Genomic DNA, 22,614 nt, shown 5'->3' on the forward strand with positions numbered 1-22,614 from the left:
AACTATAAGAATCTGAGCAAGTCATTTAACTTCCCTGAGACTTGGATTCTTAATCTGTAAAATGCAGATAATAATAGCACAATCCTTTCAAGACTGTTGTAAAGAACAACTAAGATAATAGGTTAATAGATAAGGCAATTGTTGTGGTTTTGCAGACCTTAACTGCCAGTTTATGTATTAGTTGATTTTTTAAGGATAGGTAGCATGGTATGGTATGGAGGAAACAACAATGTATTTAAAGCAATTTCAAATTCCAACTCTGAAATTTACCACCAGTGTCATACTCAGCAAATGATTTCATCTATCTGGAACTTCATTTTCTCAATATCAAATGAAAAGCATTGGATTAAATGATATCTAAGGACATTCCAGCTACTGATCTATGCCACAATCCACCATCTAAATAGTGGAACCACTATTTTTGGCTATTAGCAACTCTACGCCAAATATATTATTGTAATATCAGGATGTAGAAAAATGACAATAGATTTGGAAGCAGAAAAACTGCATTTAAATACTGACTCTGATACTAGTTTTGTGACTATGGCTAAATCATAAACTCTTTGAGACTCAGTTTCTTCATCTATAAAATACCAACATTATCTAATTCATATGTTTGAACATAAACATTTTCTAAATTTAGAAGCAGTGCTCATAAATCTGAGTTAGTAACGTATCATGAAGTAGCTCAAACATCTCCTAACAAAAGGTTAGAAAGAGAAGTTGATCTGACTTAATGCAAAGAAAAAAACATCTCTGTGGGAGATAAAATGATTAAGATTCTTGGGGGGATATTTTCAAAGTACTTTGAGTTGAAATTTTCTTCCAAATAGAAAAAAAAAATCACATATAGCACTCTTACAAAAATTATGTAAACTTAACATCTTCTTACTTGTGTATCTATTTACTCATGTTTATTATTTTTTATGAAAATAGTCTATGCATGAATCAAAAGCATCCTAAATGAAAACATGAGATGATCTTTCAAAGTTAATTTTTTATAGAACATATCTTTTATTGGTGAAGAAGGGGGCATACTTTATTGACTCCAAAAGATCAATGATCTACTAAAATATAGTATTCAAATGAACACATAGCATTGTTTTAAGTCCTTATGATGATAGTAAGAAAAATTATTTTTCAATTTTGTTCAAAAAAGGCTTTAGGCAAACTTAAAAACTGAAATTCAAAGTATTTTTAAAAAATTCATATCTCAGTTTAATTCATATGTGGTAGCACTGCGACAACCTATTTTTTTAGAGATAAATGAATTTTTCTTTTGCACTTTATTTAAAAATGGCCAAAGAAGAGAAATTAGTCTTCACCTTTAAGTTAAGTATTTGTAAAGAATTGTATCTATTTCCAATTAAGAAATTTCATTTGATATAGTAATACTAATATTAATAATGGTCATTAATTGATTAATAATAACTTATAAATATCTAAAGAAAAGGAAATATTTTGTGCTTTTGCCACATGACCAAAAACACAGTGAATAATCAAAAATATAAGGTGATTGATATGTGATGATATTTCTAAAGAAACCATAATGGTTATATCCCTATAACTTTTTTTTTAAGTTAGGCTTTATTTCCTTACATCAACATTATTTTTCAACTCTCAACTTTGAATTTTTTTCATCCCATTTTCATCCCTTCAAAGTCTACATTTTTTTCTTGAAGAAAACACCAAAGCATAACCTATGAAATAAGTAATTCATCACCTGCTTTGAAAATCTCAGTATCTTTAATCTCTGAGAACTTTGAAATATATATATATATATATATATATATATATATATATATATGGAAATTTACTTTTTCTGCTATTGACCAATACTTACCCTGAAAAAAGATCTTAATTCAGCTAAATATAGATCCAAGACTCTGGGTACCTGCCCAAACAATGAATTCATCACAGAACTTCACATCTTCAGACTGAAGTCTGGGTCTGCTAAATGACCCAGTTTGAAATTCCTGCTTGGATGGTCAACTCCCTGACTCCTAACATGTTTCAGCAAGAATTCACTTTGATCTTAGAAACCAAGGATAGCCCTTGAAGTGAATGTCAGAAAGTAAAATCTCTCAAGAAGTATTAGTAATAATGTCAAGTGAAGGTAACACATGAGAATTGTTAAAAGGTGTTTTTTTCTTTTTCCTAAGTTATGATAATTAAGAACAAATCTGAAAATTCTATATCTGCATTAAAAATAGAACCTGCAAAAAGATAGGTTGATAGCTTGAGGGTGGGGAAGAAGAACAGACAACAGTTCTTATGAAATGAGAATAGTTCATGGTGGTTTTACTGAACTCCAAACTAAATAAAAATCATTTGTGAATAGGTTGTCATAAAACTAATGCAAATTTAGATTGAATTATTAGAAAATGACTAATTTATAATGAGGGAGCCCCATTGTAATTTGCCGTGGTCAGACCATATCAGTATTATTTTATTTGATGCTGGGTACTTAATGTTCTAGAAAAGATTGATAAACTCAGGTCAACAACCAATTTTAGTCAAACTCATTTTTATGAGTTCAAATCTGGCTTCATACAATAGCTGTGTGATACTGGGCAAGTTACTTAACACTGTTTGCTTTAGTTTATTCATCTGTAAAATGAGCTGAAGAAGGAAATGACAAATCACTCCAGTATTTTTGCCATAAAGTCTCCAAATTGGGCCATGAAGAGTCAGAAAATACAGAAAGATTTGAACAGCAATAATAGATAATAAATATTTATTTAAGCGTCTACTGTAGGGGTGGCTAGGTTCACAGTGGATAGAGCACCAACCCTGGAGTCAGGAGTACCTGTGTTCAAATCCAGCCTCAGACACTTAATAATTACCTAGCTGTGTGGCCTTGAGCAAGCCACTTAACCCCATTGCCTTGCAAAAAATGCATAAAAAATTTTTTCAAAAAAGAGTCTACTGTAGGGCACTGAGAATTCAAATACAAAAGAGAAAGTCCTTGCCCAGAAGCAACTTACAATCTAATGGAGGAAGATAACACATAAAAGACAGTTAAAAAAAGCAGATTCTGTGATCCTAAGCTAAGTTGAACAGCTAGGATGATCTTGGAATTCAAAATTACATCATAAATTACTTGGAAGAAATGATAAGAAATGACTTTGAGGGAGAGAATATCTAGGGGAAACATGATAGCAGTTTTGAAATATCTAAAGACCCCTCAACATCCGTCAATGAATTTCATTTTTTTTCAGACTAGGCTGCACTCCTTTGGTCATCATTATCAAGGCCTAGGAATTAATTTAGACAAGATCTCATCAGAGCTTCCACCTTATCAGTACCCTCTGCCTCTGATGTAGAAAGCTCCTCACAGAACCTCTTTTTAAGGAAGATGCCCAAGACAGTCAAATCCTGTTTTCCATATGACTACTCCTTAGGATCTCTCCATCATGCCCTCAAGTCAGGTAACTCTCCTACTCCCATTTTTTCATATTATTCTAACTCTTAATAAGGACCCAGTACCAGCTTATTGTTCATCCTTCCTTTTCTAAGAGGACCAGTGACAACACAGAGTGAAGGCTTGCACTTGAAAAAGAAATGGAACAAGCACAAAGTTTTCAACTTCACTCTCTTTTTCAGAGTGACTAAAGTCCAGTGGCAAGATAAAAGTCAAGATAACTGGTGAGAGCCCAGGAGACAGGGTCCAACTTTGGTGTCATATTTAGTGCTTAATAAATGTTTGGAGGCAGCTAGATGGTTCAGTTGATAGAGAACCGGTCTGTAGTCAAGAAGACCTAAATTCAAGTTACCTCCCAGACCCTATGTGACTTTAGGCAAGTCATCTAATCTCTGTTTGCCTAGGAGATAGTTAGGAGACTCAGTGGATAGAGCAACATGCTCAAAGTTAGGAAGACCTGAATTTAAAACTGGCCTCAGACACTTACTAGATGTGGGACACTTAACCTCTGGGCAAGACACTTAACATCTGTTTACCATGGGAGAAAGAAATGGAAAGTAACACTAATATCTTTGTGAAGAAAATATCATAGGCCACATGGTCCATGGGTCATGAGGAGTCTGACATTGAATAATAAATGCTTATAAACTGATTGCTATATCCCCCAATTAGATATAAGTTCTTTGAGGAAAGGGTCTCCTTTTCTTTTTTCTTTTTTTTTAGGTTTTTTTTGCAAGGCAAATGGGGTTAAGTGGCTTGCCCAAGGCCACATAGCTAGGTAATTATTAAGTGTCTGAGACCGGACTTGAACCCAGGTACTCCTGACTCCAAAGCCGGTGCTTTATCTACTGCGCCACATAGCCGCCCAAGGGTCTCATTTTCTTATATTTTTTCCCAGCATACCACCTAACAATAGAAGGAACTTAATAAACGTTTACTGACTGACTGATAAATGCCTCCAATAGCTCTCAGTTGCCTTTAGAATAAAAGACAAAGTCCAAGTTCTTACAGTTTTTTTACAATCCAAGTCTATTCCATCATTCCAAGTTGATTTAGCCATTTCTCTCATAGTCAAAGTGATCTATTCCTATTTCCTACACACAATATTACATGTCTATGTTTTTGCACAGATTTTATCCCTCTCTACAGTATTCTCTCTCCTTAATCCTGCTTCATGGAATCCCTCTCTTCCTTTCAACACTTAGCTCAAGTGCTACCTCCTTCAAGAACCTTTCTTGATTTCCCCAGGTGTCAAATCCTTTGTATTTCACAGGATTATAACTTAGAGAACAAAGCGATATTCAAGGACATCTAACCCTATTCCCTTATTTTAAGAAAACTGAGTCCCAAGAAGTTATGATACCTTTCCCAACAACAAAGTGGCAGATTCAGCTTTTGAACCTAGATCCTCTGACTCCAACAAATAAAAATATATATTTACTCATAGTGAACACATTGCATAATCCCATTATAATGTAAATTCCTGAATGACAAGGACTGTTTCACTTTTATATTTCTATCCCTGGTGCTTAGAACTGGATTTAGCAGCCAGCAGGCACTTAAGCATTTCTAGCTTTTTAGGCTTGTGGAAGAAGGAATAAATTTATTTTATCTTGCTCCTGGAAAACATAATGGGATCCAATGTGGGTATGCTATAGAAAGGAGGTTAAGAAACACCTGCCAACAAATAGAGCAATCAAAATAATCTGAACTATCTCTTCCATCATCATTGGAGACATTCAGGTAGAGATGAATTAATAATAATAAAAAGAGCAGCAATATAATGCTTTAAAGTTTGCAAAGTGCTTCACAAATTCCTTATTTTATCTTTACAATAGTTATGGGAAGTAAGTTATTGTTATAGCTATATATAATTATTTATATGTTATAGCCATAAAAACTGAGGAAACTGAGATAAAGATTAAATGACTGATCTGAAAGGTAATAAGTTTGAAAGATTGGACCTAAACTTAGGTCTTCTTGACTTCAAATTTTACATTCTATCCACTGGGTCATTAGCTGCCAGGAGACTGGATGATGGCTTGTTAAGTAATTATAGAAAAGATTCCTCCTCAGCTAACAGATATCTGAAGAATTGCCAATAATTTTTCCAAGTCTGAATATACATTTAGAGGTCAACCAAATGTGTCAGGTATGATTAGGTAAAGTGAGATTGAATTTTAACTATATTTATTTAATTTTATAAGAACATAGGGTATTCATCTTCCTTTTAAAAAAAAACCCTTTAGGGGCAGCTAGGTGGCGCAGTGAATAGAGCACCGGCCCTGAAGTCAGGAGAACCTGAGTTCAAATCTGACCTCAGACATTTAATAATTACCTAGATGTGTGGACTTGGACAAGCCACCCCATTGCCTTGCAAAAAAAAAAAAAACAAACCTAAAAACAACTTCTTTAAACCACTTCTGAATACTATATACTATAGATTCTCAGAGATGGAAAGATGGAAAGAGCTTCACAGATCAGAGATAGAGCCCAGAGGTATACATCCCAATTCACTTACTCTATTGAAACTCAGGAGTTAAATAAATGACTTTCCAAGGTCGTATAGTGAGAAAGTCAGGAACCAATGGGAATCCAATAGTCTTTACATTGCTAGTGTGCTAACTTAATCTGCTACCTCTTACCATACAGTGCCTTTCTTAATTTATTTGCAAGAAATGTGATTTCCCACATCGTACTGCAAAAGTAGGGGACAGAGTAGCCAATAGGAGGTGAGAAAAACATGTCTAAATATTGTTTTTTTGTGGGAGAATAAGAAAACTGAATATACAAATGACTCTTCTACTGATTAATATTGTAAAGTCAGAAAAAATCTCCATCTTCCAAGATTTTAATAGAAATACAGGTAATGTTCTTATTATCTTCACAATTCAGATGCTGAAGATTATGCATCTGACTACTATTAGAGAGAGGGAAGTAAAATGTTCAATCTTTCAGGCCATTGAACACCACTTAGTAAATTGGAAAAGGCAATCTACTAAATGGTACCCTGGAGGCCTGAAAGAGTTAAGGTAGTTCCTCACTAAAGCCCAAATAGTTTTTCTCCTAATCACAGCAGACCCAAATACATGGCTACAGCACAAATACTCATGGTTAGAGGAAATGATATTCTTCCTTTCAACTGCATTATCAGTGAGGCTAGGATTTTTAGCATTTGTTTCAATAAACTCTCCTTCATCTCAATTTATAGTATCAATTCCCCTTTAGACAATGAGAGCTTTAAATTATATGTACGTGTTACATATTCTATTTCTATTTATCTTGGCAGTGGCTAACTTTTCAGGTCTAAACAAAGAGTTTATGACAAACAATATTATTTTCCTTTTCAAATTATACATGTTTAGAAAAAACACTACCTAAAAGGTGGAAAAGATAAAATAGTATAAAATAAGAATTAGCAACTTGATTATCAGTTATAATTTGGTAGGATTACAATATCCACATTATACAAAACATGGTTCTTTTTTGGTGTTTTAAATATTTACAGGTTTATTTTTGTCCAGAAAAGGATGTAATATGGGATACAGTATAATGTTATAACAATGTTTCTCATTGTTAATATTATATAATTCTCTTCCATGCAAATTTACTGGGAAGTTAATACTATGCTACTATACAATGTTTAGTTTGAACTAGATTTGAGCACAAGGGTTAATATGTATAATACCTTTTGGAAATAAATTAAAGTAGTTATATATGTTTAATTATATTAGATTACTTGAAGTCAAGTGGAAAGGGAAAGGAAAAGAGAGAGACAAAGATGTGGAACTCAAAATCTTACCAAAATGAATATTGAAAGCTATCTTTATAGGAAGTTGGAACAATAAAATTTTTAAATATATATATATATATATATATAATTTTCTATTTATAAACATCTAACATGGAACTGCAGCAAATAGAACACAATTATATATTGTCTTAGGCCTGAGAAAATAACAAGACACATTGATAACAATTACTAAATTTCTCAGAATTTTTGAACTGTTCAAACCAAATGCATATTATAAATATTACTGTGATGACCTCCAGGAGTTAAGTATCTCTTATCTATCTTTCAAAAGTCAAGTTAAATATTACTTCATCTATGAAGTCTGACATCATTACCAAAGCAAAACATGATCTTGAATGCCAACACAATTTGTACTATTCTTATAACATATTATTTATTGTATAGTATGTTACTCATGTACTTGTCTTATCTATCTACTAGGTTTCAAACTCCTCTGAGTCAGCACTTTATTTTGATTTTGTACATGTTTTAATACTCTATACATATTTGGACTCCATCTTGCATATAGTAGACAGTCAATAATAATATAGAATGAATAAAATAAAATAACAAATTTAAAAAATAAAATAACATAATAGCCATATATATATACAAGACCATGCAAGCTATATTTCTTGCCCAAAGGCAGACAAAATGAAGAAATTTAATATTTTTCTGAGCAGATATTTTATTAGGTCTCATAATTTAGAATGCTTTCAGATTTCAAGAAGCCATACAAAAATAACTTAAGAGAGAAAAAAATCATATTCAGAGGAATATTTAAGATCTATCTATACTCCCTTATTTCTGAAGTACTCATTCCATGTTGTTATTTGAGCTTTTATGGGTGCTCAAATACAATAGCGATTTGTTGGTCTGTAACCATTATAATTATATAACTAAAAGAGAATTCAGAGAGAGATCTCAAGACAATAATTAGCTTACCTTTTGTTCTCAAGCTGAATAACAAATAAATAGTTCTCGAAAAACCATATCATACCCAATTCAAAGCAATCAAAAAGTTATGATGAAAAATATCATTTATTTCTCCTTGACAATGCCAAGTTCTATAAATATATTTCTTTGCCTGGTACTTCAAAATTTTAATACTTGATAAATTATATTCCACCAGCCTCCCAGTTTTATAAAAGGTGTGAGTTATTTGTAAAGTGTTATTTGACAAGTACATGAAAGTGGCTATAAAGATACTAGTTGTTTATATACCATTAGTGATATTTTCTGTTCTAAGGCCTGACCACTCTCATAATAATGTTAGTCATACTAGTTATTCTATGAAGCAAAATCATATTTGCAAGATACTGTCCTTAGTCTTTTTATCTCTAAATGCTAAACTTTACCCCACTGAATAGTTATCAATAGCAAAGCATTTTTTTCAGAATAGTTCTTAATATTTGTCAGTGTTTTGCTTCTTCAGTGATAGGGTGGAGAGTCAAGGCAACAGAATAAATTGTAAATAATAATAAATAAATTATAAATATTAACTAGCCCTGGAAGTTATATGATCATTTGCATACCTTGCAAGTATACTTAAATATTGGCAAGTGAATGAAGAAATAATTTGTTAAACCAAATTCAATAACTCTAAAAAATGACTGATTAAAAGAATAAAATGAAATAGCTTAAATATAAGATAATGTTGGTAGCTTAGACAACTTAAAAAGTCAACTTTTATAACTTTGTGCCATTATTGGCAATAAGTTCTGAAAGTGAGGCACTCTAAATGGACAATTCAAAAGAATGATGGAAAAAATGTTTTAGATATAAAGATGATAAAATTATCTATGTATATAGGCAAATTGAGCCTAAAAATTTGATACACACAGGTTGCACATAATTCAAAAGAGAAATAAACATAATATTTATAAAAGCATTAAAAATTCTATATGAACAGTTGCATACCACAGAAAATGGAATTTTGTAATTCAACAAATATTTTTAAATACCTACAAATATTTTTTTACAAATAACCAGCACTACGCTATGCAAAGGAGGTACAAATAAAAAAAAATGCCTGTTGACCTCAAAAAGTTTATAGTATGCTATAATGAAAAGTATTAGTTAGAACTCAATTTAAAACCTGGTTAATCATATGCGTTCAGTTTCAGTTTTCTCACAGTATTATATTAATTTAGGAATGACATGACTCCCCCCCCCCATTATTTCTGCATAGCATTATGTCCTATTAGTAGCAAGCTGAACACCTTATGATGTATTTCTTTGGAGGAGGTTATCCATGAAACAAAGTTAAATAAAATATGGCTTTTAGACATGTGTAACTTGCCTTCTGCAAAACTGCAGAGGAAGAAAGTTTTGAAAATCACAGAGTTCTTAGACTTTCTCTAAATGTGATTCTAAAAATGTTATATCCTTATCCAATAACCAATAAGAAGCTTGCTAAACTAATTAAATTGCAGCAATTCCAAAATTCCTGCTATAAGCAAAGGGCAAAAGTAAATTTCAGGAGAGCTTCTATGTTCTCTATAGAGAGGCAAATAAAGAAGTTGACAGTTTTTCCATGTATCCAAAGGCAAACATATTTTATACGAAAAGACTCAATAACCTTATTCTGTTATGATGAGCACTTTTAAAAAGGTCTCCATGAAGATAATCTTAAGTTATGCTTCAGATTTTCTGTGAAGCATTAGAGCAAAGATTTATGCTCAACATCAAAACATATATAACTATCACCTCATTGTAAAGTTGGTCTAGGAAGAAAAAGACATTTTGATACATAAAGAAAAACAAAAGACTGGGAAATAAGGAATGATGAATTGATAACTATGCAACCCTTTTCTTTAAGAGAATTGGGAAGTGTTACACACATTGAACTCAAAATCACATCACAAAGGAAGGTTAAATTTAGGTTTAAATTTTGTCTTAAACAACATTATTTATGTGACTCTGGGCAAGTCATTTACACTCCCTCAAACTTATTTTTCATTTTTGCTTTTGTTTTCCTCTAGGAATGTTTCATCTACAAAATGAGGGACCAATGAACTGTAAAGTGCATTTCATCTTTAAATTTATAATTCTGAAAAAGAAATTATGTATAACAAACAGTGACTAGTTACTGCTATTGGATTGTTTCTATATAGTCATACTTTTTTTTAGTTAAAATCACTATCAAATTAGAAGAAATAATAAAAGTGAAAAGATGTGCAATTGCAACAAATATTAGACTCAACTACCTAAAATGAAAAATAGATAAAATAATAGATATTGGCACATATAATGATCATTCCTTCACAAAGTGGAGCTAATGTAAAGTCATTAGCACAAAGGGGAGAGCAAAAGAGCCCTGGAAACTACATCAAACAGCAAATACTTGATCTCCTTGCCAAGTAGAGTGATGTGGCAGCCAAGGGTAGCACCAGTTTAGAATATAAACTGATTCATAAAATCTCACAGGAAGGCGGTGGAAAATAATAAGCAGTTTGTCCTCATAAAACAGAGAGAAGTTGTAGGAAGAAAAAAAAACAGGCTTGTATAAAGCTTGGCAAGACATTCAATTAATCCAGATGATCTCAAGAGTAACCCAGGATGAAAATAAAAGGTTAAGAAATAGATCAAAAATGAAAAAGATTTGTAAAGATTTTTCTAACAAATACTTTATTAATGAGTATGAAACCACTACATTTGGACTCAAAATATAGTACCTAATGTGCAGGTAATAGAAATATAAATAAAGAAAAAAAAAGATGAGAAGAGTAAATGGAGTAAACCTATACATCAAGATTTGTGTTGGTTGCAAAGTGATTTTGAGAGTGTAAGGAGATGGGCTCTCAGGTTACCTGAAAAAGATATAAAGTATGCCACATATTTGGAGGCAGGGGAAATCATGGACTTTATTATTACCCTGAAAAAAGAAAAAGATCTAAAAATATCAGTAACTGTCAAACCATATACCACCTTTCAAATTTCTATGAAACCTTTTTGATAATCTTTGTATATAATAAGGACATACTTGATGAAAATATGAAATAACAAGTGTTTTGATTCATAAATAATGTTACTACATACTTCACTTTTAGATTACATGAGTGAAAGTTACAAAGAATAGGAAATCTTACTATGCTTTTTTTGTTGTTGACAGAATACATTTCAGATGATAAAAAAAAATATCGCCATACAGGCTCTGCTTCAAAAGAAATGACTCTCTTGTGAAATCATAAAAGATTTTTTTGAAAGTTTTAACAAAAGAAATAACTTTCTGGATAACACTTCACTATCAGTCAGACATAAATTAGTAAGAGGCATGCTTGCCAAAGATTTATATGGCATGACATAGTTAAGAAGGATGGCCTTATTCAGTCCAACAGGAAAAGGAAATCCTTATGATCAAGTGTTTTAAATGGCATCAAGGTCATTATGAGATTCATAATTCCCCAAATGATTTGTCCATCCATTTATGAAGAAGGGAATGAATAGGATGTAGAAAGTCTCTTATCAAGTCTGGGATAGGTAATTGGATGATTAAATGAAAGATTTGGTCTGTATCTATATCTATATCTATATCTATATCTATATCTATATCTATATCTATATCTATATCTATATCTATATCTATATCTATCTGTGTGTATATATATACATATATATATATATGTGTGTATATATATATATATACACATATATATATATATCTTGGAAAGATATTGTGGCTGGACAATGAAATGGGCCTAAACCTGAATAGGAGAAGGAACACAAGATGGATTGGATGGTCTTTCAAATATTGACCATTTATTTTAATGTTCTCCAGGTTTCTCTCTGATAGTCTTTTTAAAATCAGCAATCTTCTATTCATACTATGTAATTGAAAGCCATCATACTATGGTAGCCAACATATTAAAGTTGTAAGTACCTTAAACATCAAAGGAGAGGCAATGTGGATCTCTGAAAACTGCAAAATAGGTCCAATGAAGAATTGTGAAGGAAAATATGAACTAAAGCATATTAGCAGAACACTTTATGTCTATAAAAGGAAATGCATCAGTCATATTGCCAAGGATCAATAAAATCAATAGGGTTTACATGTCAAGATGGAAAAAAGGTACCACAGGATGAGAATGGTTTGCAAGCTACACCATTGATTTGAAGAGTCCCCAAAACTGAACTGCAATCACAGAAAAGTATCAAAGAAAAATAAATTTGAAGAGAAAAAGGAAAATACCTTCATTTTAGATTATATACAATTATGAGCTACACCAATAAACGTAGTTTCTCACCAAAATGCCTAAAATTGAGATGTAATTCTTCAGTTAAAATATAAAAATCAAGAAAATGAACCTTTATTTCTTCCCTGCTTCAAAGTTAAACCAAAGCAGATCACAAGTCATCGAATGTCACAGTCTTCATTTGCTTATATGATAAAGTTATCACAATTTGTGGAATTATGTAGCAATGAGCTTTGAAGACAAGGAAAAGTGAAAATGGATTATATAATTGCAGGTTTAGGAGCTGAAGGCACTCTAGTGTTACTAGTTCTAAAGATTTCACTAACTGATGGAGTATCTGACTAAATCACAGATCTTTGGTGTATTTGTAAACCAGATAATGAGATATGATGATATGCTCATATCAATAGTACTCAAGTGCTGGAGAAACTCAAAGAAGAGAGAATTCAATATATCCTGGAAGGGACAAAATAAGGATTCATGGAGGAGGAGAACCAAAAATAGATATGAAAAAAAACTAAGTACTAAAAGGAGAAGCAGAAAGAAAGAAGTTTGATGAAACTGACAAAGTATTTTTTCCTTTAAAAAAGGAACAGTGGTTAAAAAAAAAGTTAAACGGTAAATTTCAGACAGTAAAAAAATGACCTCGTTAAATAAAAAAAATGAGAACTAAAAACTGGAAAGTTGAAGAATGGGTCTTCATTTTGAAAAGGAATCACAATGAAATGCAAAAGAGACTGGATATTAACATGTGGGGACCATACAACCACTTAAAATATTTTGACCAAGAAAATAACAGGCATTCAGAAAGCAGTATATGTAGACTGCATAACAGGAAGCCAATTAAATTTTACAAAGAAACTAGTTAGAACGGGAATGCCATGATTCAAATACAAAGTGATAAAGACTTGAAAGAAGGTGTTGGAAAGTGAAAGTTAGGAATAAATGGTTTCGGGAAAAATTGATTAACAACAAATATAAGATAACTTTTCTTGTTCATTGAAGAAAATCTCTGTGGTAACAGAAATAAAACAAGATATTCATGGAAAACTCTAAAGGAATGGCACACGCACTTGTGGTTTTACACTCAAGAGCTACAAATAAACACTACTCAACAGAAACTATAGCCACAGTTCCCATGGCTACATGTTATAGGGTTCCCAATATTTCTACTCATGATTTTCACAGTTCATGACAGAAGCACTTGAAATACTGAAAAGGCCAGATTAGTCTTGAGTGTTCATTGAGTATGACTATTAAAATTTTTACACAAAAATATTTATATATTCCTTTAGTGTTCTCTGATTTTTATTTAGTTGACCAACATAGGTAAGCCTCAGTCCAAACAGATAAATTTCAGATACACAATGTACATTATTTAGAACTAAATTTCAAAAAAAATCATGTTATTGGTCATTTTAAAAATATTTAAACATATAGAAAGCATATTGAAATGATATCACTAACATGGATAAGTGCTTAATAAATACTATAGATAAATACTCAAAGGGAAATTGAAGTATATAATGTGTATAAAGAGTATAACACATTATACATAAAGAGAAATGTAAAGAATGAACAAAAACAACAATGCCTTTCTAGTCATGTGGGAAAAAAATGGGATAATCTGACAAACTGAACTCTCTTCAGAACATCAAGAGAAAGTGAGGCTGGATTCTAACCCATTGTGTAAAACGAACTTACAGAATGATATGGTCAAAAGACAAACTGGATGGGTAGGCATATCTGGGTTGTAATTTCCATCACTAGAAGACATAAATACATCAATGAGGTCACAGATCTACTGAGTTCAGTATATATGTAAAATGAATGCCTTATTGCAGCATGAAGAGATCTTATATTACTGAGACTGCAGAACTTGGAGCAAAAGGTCCTATCAAGCAAGAAAATCAGGATATCTATTGTCCATGGACCAGATTAACTAAGGACAGAGAGATTTGATGAGAGATGGTTCAGGACAAATTACACTGAAAGTTTTCATTTATTTATGGCTATGTATATACAGTCAGTTAAATTAGAATTCTTACTTTCAAGGATCCAAATTCTGAGATGCCTCTTTTAGTTTTTTTATTTAAATTTTAATTTCTCAGTCTCTTGTGTTTTACCCAACAACATTCTGTTGAACCTTGATATAAAGATCTACTAATCAAAAATGAGAACCACAATATCAATGTATTTACTGGCAAAAAGCATAATTTATTTAAGGACAACCACCTGGAAAAGAAACACAGCATGCCAGGAGGGTTTATAATTTTTATTTTCCACTGAAAAACTGGTTCAAAAATTCATTTTAAGTGAATCTTAACTATCAAAGCATGAAAGCATCACTGGAGTGGGTTAAACTAAAAGTTAATAACAAAATGGAAAGTAAAAATATTATATATATATAAATTAATCAATGTGCATACTGCATGTCTATAGAAAGAAACATATTTCCTACTCAAATCCTGAAAAATTTCTGACTGCCCCAGGAGTTAATTCCTGTCTTCAGAAGGAGAAAAACATTTTGCAGTTTTTGAAGATTTTACACTTATAGGAGTCTATCTCTTCTCTAACCTTGAAAGTTAAATTCTGCAAATACTAATAATCTACTCTTATGCCTGCCTCATCAAAGATTAGTAGTGACAATAGATTCTCAAAGTCTATGCTAATCCAATGTACACTGTCTTAGAGCTTACCAAGAAGGAAAGTCTTTGAGTATAGACCTAGTGACAGACTATATCTATGTCATCTGATTACTGGCCTATTTCAATTTTGTGAAGTTCATCAATAGCTAGGTCATAGACTGATGACTTTTTCAGGAAAAGCAATTCTAAATAAGCTTTTACTAAGTCAGAGAGATGTGTGATTTGCATGGCAGAGGGGATCATGCACTAGTGAATTCAAAGAAACATCAAGAAACTGACAAAAATCTGAAATCATTTATTAATGTTGTTATTTTCCCCTGAATTACTGTACTTCATTCTTATCTTCAGAATTTCCTTCTGGTTAATATCTAATTTTGAATTTTTTTCTAAGGACATACATATCTAATAACCCTCACTCAGACAAACCATTTTTTAATAGGAAGAAATGCTTCAAATATTGCACAAATTGTGGTAGATCGATTATGAAGATATTTCTTGTCAATTACACATGACAATAATCATACTAATATTAGTAATATTGATAGTGATGATGATATCCATTATGGGTACTAAACTCATATGACCATTTAATTAGAATTGGAAGAGATTTTAGAGGTCATTAAATTAATTCCCTCATTTTACAAATGAGGAAACCGAAGCTAGATATAAATGACTTGTTTAGAGTCACACAGATAGGTAGAATTTGAATTCAGGCTCTCCTAACTCAATTCACTACAAATGCTGTATTGTGTTTGGTGTCATTACAAAATTTTCTTGTCTAAGCATCATTTTTAAACTCTCTTAATGGACATATAAGAGTCTAAACAACAAAATTTATCTGTAAATGCAATAAGCACTTAATAGCATCTTCAGGAATGCTCTTTATAGATAGTTTCACAATACATCATAGGAAACTTTATTAAGGTTACTTTGAAATAAACTGCATATTTAAAATAGATGACACATTCTATGAAACCAAGTATATATGTGTGTTGTATGTATGTGTGTATTAGAGATAAAAAATTAAATAATCTATGATACTTTTTATATATTGGTTAATATATAATATTATATTGGTAATTATTGGCATTATAATATTATACTATAATATTGGCATTATAATAAAATTATATTATATATTGGTTGATATATAATAACTATCAAAATGTATATTGAAAGATAACAATGACGAATGTTAAATGCAAATAAATTGAGAAAATTGTTTGGATCCTAAGAGCAATGCAGGATCAGAGAAGTATATTTCTCAAGTAAAATAATAGGTTTGTTTTCCAACAAGAATATAAAACCATGGGGCAGCTAGGTGGCATAGTGAATAGAGCACTGTCCCTGGAGTCAGGTGGACCTGAGTTCTAATATGATCTCAGACATTTAATAATTACCTAGTTGTGTCACCTTGGGCAGGTCACTTAACCCCATTACCTTGCAAAAACCAAAACCAAAATAAGAATATAAAACTATTAAGAAGGCTAATGGGTACCTTATAAGATTATCCCCATTACAGCTTAACATATTTGGCCATACTAATTCCCTCATCCAACTTTTATACATAGTGTGAAGAAAGGGAATAATGATATGGTATAGAATTTCCACAGATAATAAGTCTGTCCATTTAAGTTTCTATTCCCTTTAAATCTTTTCCCCATACATTTGCTTCAGAAATTAAAAATGAAAACTTTGAATTACTAATGCATATGTATGTAAGCACACAGGCATGTGTGTGTGTGTGTGTGTATGCGCACGCACATGTGTGTGGGTGAACTATAAATATAGCATTAGGTAAGTTTTCTTTTTGAGTATTATCTTACTAATAAAAATAAAAACAAACCCATGTGAAAAGGGTAAAACCATATTAGATACAGTCAAATTATTCTCTAGGAAAAAAAAACACAATTCCTCTATTTAGTACCAAACATAAACAGGATTGAAAGCTGAAGTTACTAAAAGATATTTTTTTTTACCCAATCTCAATTCTCAAATTGAATATCAAGCCTCATATTAGCATAAGTAGTTGAATTAGACTTACACCATTGCTCTGTACTATAAATTTTTAAATGAAATATTTAAGTGAATATTTTACATATAGTTAAATAGTGCTCAAGTCATGAACTGAGTAATGATAAATTTACAGCAAAATCAATAGAGATTCTGAATGATAAATTTCCATGTAAGGCAAATTTGAGATACCTTATCACCACATATTCTACACTATCTCAAAATAGATAAATGATGGGTAAATAGATAGATAGATAGATAGATAGATAGATAGATAGATTAATGATAGATTGTGAGATGATAGAAAAAGGTGCTCTAAAAGTATGCTTCTTAATTTTATTTTGATATAATTAAAATAATTGAGCTGACATTAAACTTGGCCTGGACATAAGCAGCCAGCTGGCCTTAGAGATCCCAACCAGCACTGTCCCATTTAAATCTGAATGGAGACCACTAGAATGACAATGAGTTCAGGTGACTGGTAAAGCTCACCACAGTTGGCCCTCCCCCAGAATTAAAGGCAAAGGCCGGGCAATCTGCTGTAATTAATACAAGTGAGGTGCCACCCTCAGGCTTAGAAGAAATTTAAAACTACAGTGAAGCACAGAGATAAGCAGACGTTTTGATGTTCAAGTACAGTGTGTTTTTGTTCAACTTAGATCTTAAAAAAAAGTTAATCTATTAAATTAGATAAATGGAGCACAGCCCTTCATCTTTCTGCCTGTATTGTTATATGAGATTTTCTTCATCCAGTCCTTGAGACTTATATTTTCACACCAGGTGAAGTGGACCTATTTTCTTTCTCTTCATTCTACTTTCCTTTGGGGTGTCACATATATATATATATATATATATATTTCAAACTCATCCAACTTCTTTCCTTAATAATGCAAAAGGATTAATTAGGGATGCCAGTTTTATAAAGCAGATAGAGGTTAGAAAGTAATCAGAAAAAAAACACAAGATTTAGACAATCTAGGTAGGAATACAATATAACACAGAGAAAAACTCTATCCACTTGGAGGAAGGCACTTCATAAAAGTACAATGCCACACTGTGCACCTACTTTATAGAATACTCAACTTCGAAAAGGATTTGTGCTTGGAGGCCAAGCCTAGTGGGGATTGTGCAATGATTCGACAATCAGTGGGATGCCTGTGCCCATTTGGAAAGGCAAACAGCAGCAACATGTTCTCTGACTGATTGTTTCATATTTGGAATCAAAGATGGAAAATGTGATAGGACAGTCCATAATAAGGGAGCTGATCTAATGAACCATTGTGGAACACAAGAGCATATTTAGTCAAGATAAATAGATTGTGAAAGAATACTAAATCCCATCAAATATCTTAAATGAGTCAGGGTACAAAACAATCTTTGAAACACTTTAGCTGTCTCACTGTGGGCAAGTAACTTACCTTTTCAGGTATACCTTTTCAGGTATGCCCTAAGAATATCTAAGATACAACTCCCTGAGAAACAAATTAGTTGTGAATCTATATTACTAGCACTGATTTCCACAAAAGGGAATTCCCCCTCCCAATAAAATCACAGGTCTGGATTCTTTCCACCTTCAGCTACTTTCCAAGTATGCAAAAATGAAATCGTTGAGCACACCACACTCTGATGTGGGTCATATCCCTTTCTCCTTAATATGTTATTTGCGAGTGTGCAGCAATAGAAACACGTACTACAACCTATTCCATTCTTATTTTGGATTCCTGCCATCTCTTATTATGTATCCAAGATAACTACCATTCCTTCCCCTACAGCTTACCTGTAGTGTCGGAAAATCTCTTCTTCCACCTGGGTAATAAAGTCACATTTGGTACATGAGTGTTCTTTGTTTTCTTTGACAGTCAGATGCCCATCTGTCCCTTGCAGGTGATTTGCTTCTTGTTTGACATCAGACGCCTGGGATTCATGCACATTCTCATAATGAAACAGGAGAACATCAACATCAGGCGTAGAGAATGAGCATTGATGGCACTGATGTTTAACTCTGGAGCTTCCTGTAGCCCCAGGAGACAGGTGCAAGAGTAAGAGAGCACAGTGGGAACAATTACTTTTTCTACAAGCAAACGGATAAGTAATTTCTCCAAGGTGCTTTTCAGGGCTGCAGAGGCCTCTGGGGCAGAATGGACAGTGCTTAATGGTACATTTGTGAATATTGTGTAGTTGTTGATAATGACGAAGGAGTGGCCCCACCACAATTACATCAGGGCCGTGGCTCTTGGAGTACCTGAAGTCACAAAACTGACAATTGTAGCTTGTCACTACATTATCCTCTGCTCCTTTGCTAGAGAAGTCTTTCTTTTTAGCTGCACTGGAGCCCTTTTCTGCCTTAGCTACTGGCTCACCCTCTGGATTTTTGGCTAGATCATTCTGGTTAATGACAGTGCCCCTTGAAAGTTTATCATTCAAGTCTGGATTAAGGCCTCCTGACTGCCCTCCCCCATGCTGTTTACTATAATGTTCCAACAGTTTGAGAGAGCTGGATGATTCGCAGCTGAAACTGCAAAATTTACACCAGTAATAGCTGGTGGCATCTGTACCATTTTGTCTAGAGGAATCAATGGGTTTGATGGGCACTGAGTAACCCACAGGAGTGTCATCTCCTGCTTTCACGGTAATTTTGTCTTGCCACTTTCCCAAGTCTCCAGAATCACATGCTCGAAGAGTGGGGCTGGACTTATTAGAGTTTTTCTCTGAAGATTTCCCAGACTCAGAAGAGGGGAGAGAAGCTTTTATTTTATTTGGGTGAGTTTGCAGAAAGTGTTGCTCTAGTTCAGTTGATGAGTTGCCCATGTATGTGAAATTGCAGAATTTACAGCGGAAGTACTTGGTGTTTCCTTGGCAATCAGGAGTTTTGCGTCCAATGCCAATAAAAGTTCCACCTGAAGTGACCTGCCAGAGAAAAGAATAATGTTATTTCAAATATTGCACTAATTAAATAGAAACTTGGATGGAGAGGGAAGGAGAAAAGAAAGAAGAAACAATCCACATTTTAAAAAAATGTAATAGTATATCTACTATTAAATTGTCTTCTTTTAAAAAAAAATCATCTACTTGAGAAAAATATGCTAAGCATATTAGGACCAAAGAAAAGATGCAATGAATAAGAAATAATATGTTGAAGCTAATTTTTAAAATTTAAGCATGTTTATTTTAGAAAGTTAGAAAATTGTTTTCAAACTTACTAGATCTAATTGAACAACTTCCCTCAAATTGCATTCTTGAATAAGTTTTCAGATCTTGTGAAAATCTCTTCTTTGAAAGATTAAGGGTTGCTGTCAAAAATCAGTGGTAACTTATCAAAATTTACTTAATGAATATGTTCTCCAAAGAAATTTTCTATCCTATCTACAACAATGAGGTTTCAGATTGAAGGGAACTGTATTGTACTAAAATTAGGATAGAATAATAATCATACATTTGAATTCCAAAACACTACAATTTAAAAGAGGGAAAAAAGGGTGCAGAATGGACAGGAAAAAATGGTAAAGGAGAACAACTCAAGGCAACATAGAATACCAGAATATATATATTTAAAATCTCTATTCTCATTGTCAATGTCACAGCCCTATCCATGATTGCACCACACCTGCCCTGTGATGTCAGAGATCATTTGGCCAAGGTTCAGAAGTGCTTCAAAGGCCAAAGTAAAATATGGCAAGAATTTAAGCCATAAATTTGCTTCATTTCCCCTAATTGGGAAGTTCCATGGTATCTAGTCATAACAACTGTTATGCTCTACATGTACAATCCCATACAGCAGACAAAGTCACTGGTAGCAATTGGATTCAGCTTCCCCCCTTTCACTCTCTGCTTAGTGTCAAGATATGATATTTTTTAATCCTAAATTTCTGACTGAAATAATCCACAGAGTGACAGATTTAATCTTCCAACTGTCAGAGAATTGCTGAATGTCTGCAGGATCCTGTTGTCATATATTAGTCAAATGGAATAATTATTTTCTCCTTTCTTCAACAGCTGTGCCACCAAAAAAAAGCATGTGATCACTGCTCATATGAGAATCCTGCCATAAGGAATGTCTCAGGCACTTAAAAATCATTAAAAGCAAACATTTAAAAATGCAAATAGTATGCCTTTTAGCCATCTAGCATACTAAAATAAAAATGGCTCTGTGTCAAAAGTGCTGTAAGCCCACATACATTGAACATGTTGCCACATTATACTCACCCTTTTGTAAAAGGAATAGTTTTATATTTTATGAAAATGTTATACTTAGAAAATTTATGTATATATTTATCTTAAATAAAAACAATATTTTCTATATACTTTTAAATTTGACAATCGATTTGAGCTGAGTATCAGATCTTAAAAAGGATAACCATGGAGGGAAGTATAAGGACGCTCACTTTACCCTACCATAAACCCGAATCAAATCACCCTGGTATGTACTAGTTTAAAAGATGACAAAGTCATATAATCCTAAAATCTAAGTTGTCAGTCTTCTGACCTAGTCATTAAATGTTTAAGTGAACTGAAACTTACACAAATGTGTTATTTTTGTGAACATATCACAATTTCTACAAATATTTCACCATTGTTGATAGATAAAGCCATTGATTTGACTTAAATAAAATTAGTTTCAGACTAATAAGAGTTACCATGGACTTGAACTTGATGCCTTCTTGAATTATAGTTACTCTCCTGGAATGTGTGAATGAAATGTGATTCTATAAAGAGTTCAACGTCTCCTATTAGATATTCTAGAACTAGGCAGTGTGGTAAACACGAAAGAGTGCTGGATGGCAAGTCATGAAGATCTTAGATCAAGTTCTATCTTCAGCACTTTGTAATGATTGCATGTGCAAGGCAGCACAACAACTTTAGATCTCAGTTTACTTATTCATAAAATGAGATAATAATCAGATTATAGGATAATTTTTAGGATTCTATGGGTGGGCATGTATGTGTATATAATATATGTATACAAACATATATATGTATATAAAATTTCTTGTCAGTCATAATTTTATTAAAATAGTTAAAATGAATGCAAAATAATGCAAAATTTTAAAATGAGATTTATAAAAAGAACATTTCACTATTTCAAAGTTTCAAGTTTTCCATTACTCATCTGCAAACACTCTCCTCTCTAGTCATTCTAACATCACTGTTGCTTCTGACATTCTACAATCTCTGATAAACTGGTCTGGAATTTTCTCTATCTTTGCTCACTGACTGAGAAGACAGGATCTCTTATACACCATGAATAAAACATCTAAGTTATTATTATAATAGTTTAATGATTGTGAAACAGAACATTGTAAATTTACCTAAACCAAGGAATATATAAAATTGCAAAATCACTGTTCTCTACAAATGTCTCATTTTCTAGCTCATAAAGAGAAAAAGAAAATGTTTGTAGCCAATCTTACAAGCAGAAAATACTTAAGATTCACCTGTTACTTCCTTATTTAACTATTCTGGGAAATGAAAATTTACTAGGACATTACTGTGCTGTACTACTGAAAGAGCACTCTAAAATAATGTGTTCTTGTCTTTATTGGA

The 22,614-nt window shown here is 32.4% G+C and overlaps 1 protein-coding gene across 4 annotated transcripts in view; it reads right to left on the reverse strand.

Annotated features, from left to right (window-relative positions):
- The window catches only part of TRPS1 (transcriptional repressor GATA binding 1), a 300,371-nt gene that overhangs the window by 208,546 nt on the left and 69,211 nt on the right, over window positions 1-22,614 (reverse strand). For all 4 annotated transcript variants that reach the window (XM_074201304.1, XM_074201303.1, XM_074201301.1 and 1 more), the window contains one exon: window positions 18,851-19,980. In XM_074201304.1, coding sequence (XP_074057405.1) covers window positions 18,851-19,980 — 1,130 coding nt within the window. The remainder of the gene's footprint in view (window positions 1-18,850; window positions 19,981-22,614) is intronic.

The sequence above is a fragment of the Macrotis lagotis genome, chromosome X (genome assembly GCF_037893015.1).
Source record: "Macrotis lagotis isolate mMagLag1 chromosome X, bilby.v1.9.chrom.fasta, whole genome shotgun sequence".
NCBI classification, from domain to species: Eukaryota; Metazoa; Chordata; class Mammalia; order Peramelemorphia; family Peramelidae; genus Macrotis; species Macrotis lagotis.